This window comes from Globicephala melas, chromosome 2, assembly GCF_963455315.2.
Source record: "Globicephala melas chromosome 2, mGloMel1.2, whole genome shotgun sequence".
Lineage (NCBI taxonomy): Eukaryota > Metazoa > Chordata > Mammalia > Artiodactyla > Delphinidae > Globicephala > Globicephala melas.
In genome coordinates, this window is record NC_083315.2 from 166,086,210 (window position 1) to 166,092,455 (window position 6,246).

At 41.0% G+C, this 6,246-nt stretch overlaps 1 protein-coding gene across 1 annotated transcript in view; it reads left to right on the forward strand.

Moving 5' to 3' along the window:
- Positions 1–624, forward strand: part of GOLGA5 (golgin A5) — a 34,224-nt gene extending 33,600 nt beyond the window's left edge. Inside the window, exon 13 of the mRNA XM_030883514.3 lies at positions 159–624. Coding sequence (XP_030739374.1) covers positions 159–239 — 81 coding nt within the window. The 3' untranslated portion in view covers positions 240–624. The remainder of the gene's footprint in view (positions 1–158) is intronic.
- Positions 625–6,246: the final 5,622 nt, after the last annotated feature.

Below are 6,246 nucleotides of genomic sequence, written 5' to 3' on the forward strand. Positions count from 1 at the left end.
GTAAACACGTACTGCGCGCCTGCACTGTTGCAGACACACTAGCCACAGGAATACAGAGACAAACGAGACATAGCTCCTGCCCTCAGTGCGCTGCACAGTGGGCCTTTAGGGAGGATTGATTTATTGGCTAATCCATAAATTGTTTTTTCTTTCTTCAGGCTTTGCTTCACCTCTGGGTCATGATTGTTCTGTTGACTTACACACCAGAAATGCACCATGACCAACCACATGGCAAATGAACTGAGCCAGGTTGTTTTGGTGATTGGTCATCTCTCTCCAGTTTTGGGGTCTGCAGAAGGGTCACTTGCCTGAAATTCCCGAGAAGGGTACACAAGATTATTTTACCACTACAGGCTTTTAACTTTTTAAGTTATTATACAAGTACTCTGCTACCAAAATCTTCTTCTGATTTCCTTCAAATGGTAAGAGTTTCTACAAACAAAAATAATCTAACGAGCTCAGCTTTTGCCTTTTCGAGGTCAGGGGCTCAGTGTATATATGCATACACGCGGAGATGCTGGGGGTGTCTGCCTCTGTACAGACCATCCTGTATTTTAGGTGACACTCATTATGGGTTATAATCAGGGAAACTAATTGTATTTAGTGATATAAATAAAATGTTTTCTTTTTGATAATTCAGTCTGCTTTGTATTTTCGTATATTTAACTTTGCAAATGTAGATTTACTTTTTACATTGTTAAATGCTTGATTGGTATAAATCTTTCTATAAATACGTAAGTAAAATTTACTGTGCATTTTTCTTTTAAAAATAATAATTTTTCACTCCCATTTAAACAAGACCTTTCCAGATCAGCGTTCACGAGCAGAGCCAGAAATCAGAGCTGATGCCACTTGTAATTGCATTAGTGGTGTGTGCGCTTCTTTTCCTCCCCCTCCCACCCCACATGCTGTCTTCCTTTAATTCTTACTCGTTCATCCATTGTCTTCCTTCACCTCTTTTCCTTTTCTCTAGCCTATACCTTGGGTGGGCTCAGGACATCCATAGCCCCTCTGGTAGCATTTAGGAATCAAATTTGGTTTGACACCCTTTGTGTTTTTAAAATACTCCAAGGCAGAGACTATATAGAGTTATTCTTTGAAAAGGGACATTTTCTCTGCCTTAAGTCCAGCATAATGTCTGTTTTGGCTTTCCTTGTCATCTACATGTCTGAATTCTCATTTTGTCCATGCCGGGCACTGGCAGTCTCTCTTCATATATAATTGGCATATGTAGATCCTGGGCTGGGCAAAGGGTATAGTCCTTCCTGTCAGGAATGCCTTTGCAGTAGCCTGCTGGTGCCTAACAGGAAACCTGACCAGCTTCTATTCTTAATGATATTTATACTGTGACTTTAATTGTCCTATAAATTCTTCAAAAGTTTTGGTATGCTAGATGTATATGTTTCTTATTTTTCATCGGAGAATGAAGTTTTAAAGGTCATCTTAGGTGTGTTTGGGCTTTTTTCCAATTTAACATGAATGAAAAGGGTAGAGAGTTCTATACCATCTAAAAGTGGATATGAGATTTTGGAGGGTAGGGTAGAGACATGTTATTAAATCTACATGTCATAGTTTGTTTTTTTTTAATTATTTTTGGCTGCGTTGGGTCTGTTGCTGCACACAGGCTTTCTCTAGTTGCAGCAGCGGGGGCTACTCATTGTGGTGCAGGAGCTTCTCATTGCGGTGGCTTCTCTTGTTGTGGAGCACGGGCTCTAGGAGTGCGGGCTTCAGTAGTTGTGGTGCACGGGCTTCAGTAGTTGTGGCTTACGGGCTCTAGAGCACAGGCTCAGTAATTGCGGCATGGGCCTAGTTGCTCCGCGGCATGTGGGATCTTCCCGGACCAGGGCTCAAACCCGTGTCCCCTGCATTGGCAGGCGGATTCTTAACCACTGCACCACCAGGGATGTCCCTAGATGTCATAGTTCTTCTTCAGGTGTGATAGCCTATTAGAGTCTGAGCTGTGAAGTCACGTCTTATCTCAAACAGAGTGAAGAGTTTAGACTTATTAATATCTTTTAAAGGTTTTTTTTTTTCTCTTCTAATTTGGAACCATTTCTGGAAAATGATTAAAACCAGGCTACATACTTAAAATGGAAAATGGCACCTGCTTCATCATCGTGTGTTGCCAGACTTCCCGTCTCTGCATGTCCTCCTGGTTTTTGTTGGGATGGCTCTAAATCTTTTGTTCAGTTTTTATGCATTCTTGGCTTTGGAAATAGTTTGACAGAGTGTTTCTGAGATTATTTTTCTGAAGTTACTTAAATCTTTAATTGACTTTCAGTTTCTGTATTCTTGACCACTAACACACTAGGGGATTTTTTAAAGTCTCCCATTCACTTATCCTCAGATAACATGAAACCTTCTTGACTTACTTAAAAGGATTGTGTGAAAGCTGAATTTTTTTCTTCTCAACGTACTGCTTTGTATTTATAGTTGTCAGTTGGAAAATAAGATTATTTTATTATCTTAAGATTTCCCTTTCTCTAGACTTTGTGCTTTCTAAAACCTACCATTTCTATTGCTGCAGAACAGAAACTTCAAAGGAAAAGCATGAGTTGTTAAAACGTGGAACTGTGTCCACCCTGGTTAGTTTTGTCGTTAAGGGAATAATGTCTGGGGCTGGGCATTCTAGCCTTCATTTAGGAAGACTTATATACAACTCACCCTGGAGGGGAAAAAAACCAACCTACTCAAATATGCCTCGCTGGGCTCCAGCTCCCTACTTTAGGAGGTCAGCTGTATTGGAAAAGGCCAGTATGGGCATCTTGGTCTAGATGGAAGTAGAAGGACAAAACTGGCAAAGCCAAAGCGACTAATAGCCTAAAGCCCTTCAGGCTGTGATTGGTCAGAAGAAAGAAATGACAGAAAAATGTCTTGTGGTTATTCTGAACATGTTGAGGCTAGTATTCTTAGGAACTCTTTCCTGAGTGAGAAGGCTGTGGATTGAATGTTTCTGAACTTCTACAGTTCTAACATGTGGTCTGCTCTTCAGACACAGATTCCAACACAAACACCTCCAAGTAAAGAAAACTTTTTTTTTGTATGAACAGTTGAGTCATCAAGTGTGTTACACACAGAAACCTCATTTACAAATGTCTCGAAGAAAAAAAGTGGTGGTAATATAATCTTAAGCCATCACAGGACTATAAGATAGTTCAAATTACATACCCTTGTGCTGGCCCCTTCTAGGAACTGGGAATAGAGTGGCGAACAAAAGTCCCTGCCCTCGTGGAGCTTACCTTTGAATGGGGAAGGCAGGCTGCAAACATACGCATAATGTGTCACTAAGAGTTAAATGCTGGGAATAAAAATAAAACGAGGCAAAGCGTAGAGAGACGTGGGGGAGGAGAGAGGGAAGTCCTCCCTGCAGAGGTGACACTGGTGCAGAGCCTGAATAAGGTGACAGGCCATGCAAAGTGGAGTGGCAGTGGGTTAAAATGCAAAGTCCCTGAAAGGTGCTAAATTTGCTGAGGTGAGGACAGGCTGAACCCAAGGAGGTGATTTTCCTATGTAGTTGCGAAGAATACCAGGTCAGTGAATTGATACTTTCCCCCATAACTTCTTGGTCTCCGCATTCATAGTTAATGCCTCATCTTTGTTCAAGTCAAGGACAAAGAGAAAAATGAAATCCAAGAGCAGAGCCCTTCATATCTGAAGGCAATATCTCTCATCCTTTGATCAACCAGCCTAAGCACGGCTCACTGTCCGGCACCACCGCTCTTGTGCTATCAGAGCTCATAAACTCAAAATGACATTTCTGATCCCGTGAGGACAAAGATACTACCTTTTTAATCCACTATTATATCCTTAACGCCTAGAACACTGCCTGACACATAAGCGGCCTTCAGTTGTTGTTCACTGAACTTCATTGACTGAATCAGGCAAAACACTAAATTCACGCATGACTCCTCGAGAGCTCCTCGGACCTTCACTCAGCATCTGTCCCGTCCACACAGCACCTCTGGTTTCCAAAGCCAGAGCAAAGAACTGTAACTGGCCAGGCACATTGCTAGTAGCGAGGACTTTGATTGGGCAGCTTGTCAGGGTTTTCCCAAAGAGGGAAAAGCCATAATAATTTAAAATATAAAAGCAAAAGGTGACCTGAGGATTTCGCTGGTCCTAGATGTTCATAGTGAAGACCTTTAATCATCAGGGAGAGTTCAGTCTTGCTTAATGACTCCCAAAAGACAGGCAAGGCTGCCTCACAGTGGAGAAGCCTTCTGAAAGCAATACGATATTTAGATTCACTTTTTGAAAGTTCTGCAAAGCAACATGTAGGTACAATCAGGTTCTTTTCTAATGTCAAATTAAGTTTCCTCTCTACTCCACTGGACCTCTCCTCTTTAGCCGATTAGCTTCTTGTGGTGCTAGTTAAACTGAGTTTACACAAAGTATATAATAAGGTTTATGCATGTAAACTTATCAACTATTAACAATTTGCTTTCACTCACAAATGTGGCTTAAGTCAACTGAACTCAAGAATTAATTAAAACAAATGTAACTGGGGCTAGAACATGCATTCTCAACGTGGGCTGATATCACCTTCAAGGGGGTGAAAATTGATTTTTAGATGGGGAAAAGTATCTTACTGTTTATATTTATAAAGCCCAAATATACATGCAGTACATAACAGTACATCTGTGACATTAAGATTTTATTGGGGTAGGGAGTAATAATGAAAAAAAAAAAAGGTTGAGAAATACTGGACTAGAAAGATCAAGCAACCTAGATCCTGCCCTGGTGGAGCCTACATTCTTTTTTTTCTTTTTTAATTTTATTTTTTTATACAGCAGGTTCTTATTAGTTATCCATTTTATACATATTAGTGTATACATGCCAAACCCAATCTCCCAATTCATCCCACCAGCACCACTACCACCCTCCCTGCCGCTTTCCCCGCTTGGTGTCCATATCTACATCTGTGTCTCCATTTCTGCCTTGCAAACCGGTTCATCTGTACCATTTTTCTAGATTCCACATATATGTGTCAATATACAATATTTGTTTTTCTCTTTCTAACTTACTTCCCTCTGTATGACAGTCTCTAGGTCCATCCACATCTCTACAAATGACCCAATTTCATTCCTTTTTATGGCTGACTGATATTCCATTGTATACATGTACCACATAATCTTTATCCATTCATTTGTCAATGGGTATTTAGGTTGCTTCCATGACCTGGCTATTGTGAATAGTGCTGCAGTGAGCACTGGGGTGCATGTGTCTTTTTGAATTACGGCTTTCTCTGGGTATATGCTCAGTAGTGGGATTGCTGGGTTATATGGTAGTTCTATTTTTAGTTTTTCAAGGAAACTCCATACTGTTTTCCATAGTGGCTGTATCAATTTACATTCCCACCAAAAGTGCAAGAGGGTTCCCTGTTCTCCACACCCTCTCCAGCATTTGTTGTTTGTAGATTTTCTGATTATGCCCATTCTGACCGGCGTAAGGTGATACTTCACTGTAGTTTTGATTTGCATTTCTCTAATAATTAGTGATGTTGAACAGCTTTTCATGTGCTTCTTGGCCATCTGTATGTCTTCTTTGGAGAAATGTCTATTTAGGTCTTCTGCCCGTTTTTTGATTAGGTTGTTTGTTTTTTTTAATTTTGAGCTGCATGAGCTGTTTATATATTTTGGAGATTAATCCTTTGTCCGTTGACTCGTTTGCAAATATTTTCTCCCATTCTGAGGGTTGTCTTTTCATCTTGTTTATAGTTTCCTTTGCTGTGCAAAAGCTTTTAAGTTTCATTAGGTCCCATTTGTTTATTTTTGTTTTTATTTCTATTACTCTAGGAGGTGAGACAAAAAGATCTTGCTGTGATTTATGTCAAACAGTGTTCTTCCTATGTCTTCCTCTAAGAGTTGTTTTTTTTTTCTTTTATAAATTTATTTTTTATTTTTATTTTTGGCTGCGTTGGGTCTTTGTTGTTGTGTGTGGGCTTCCTCTGGTTGCAGCGAGCTTGGGCTACTCCGTTGCAGTGCGCTGGCTTCTCATTGCAGCGGCTTCTCTTGTTGCAGAGCACGGGCTCTAGGTGCGCGGGCTTCAGTAGTTGTGGCACGTGAGCTCTAGAGCGCAGGCTCAGTAGTTGTGGTGCACGGGCTTAGTTGCTACGCGGCATGTGGGATCTTCCCGGGCCAGGGCTCGAACCCATGTCCCCTGCATTGGCAGGCAGATTCTGAACCACTGCGCCACCAGGGAAGCCCCTCCTCTAAGAGTTTTATGGTGTCCAGTCTTACATTTAGG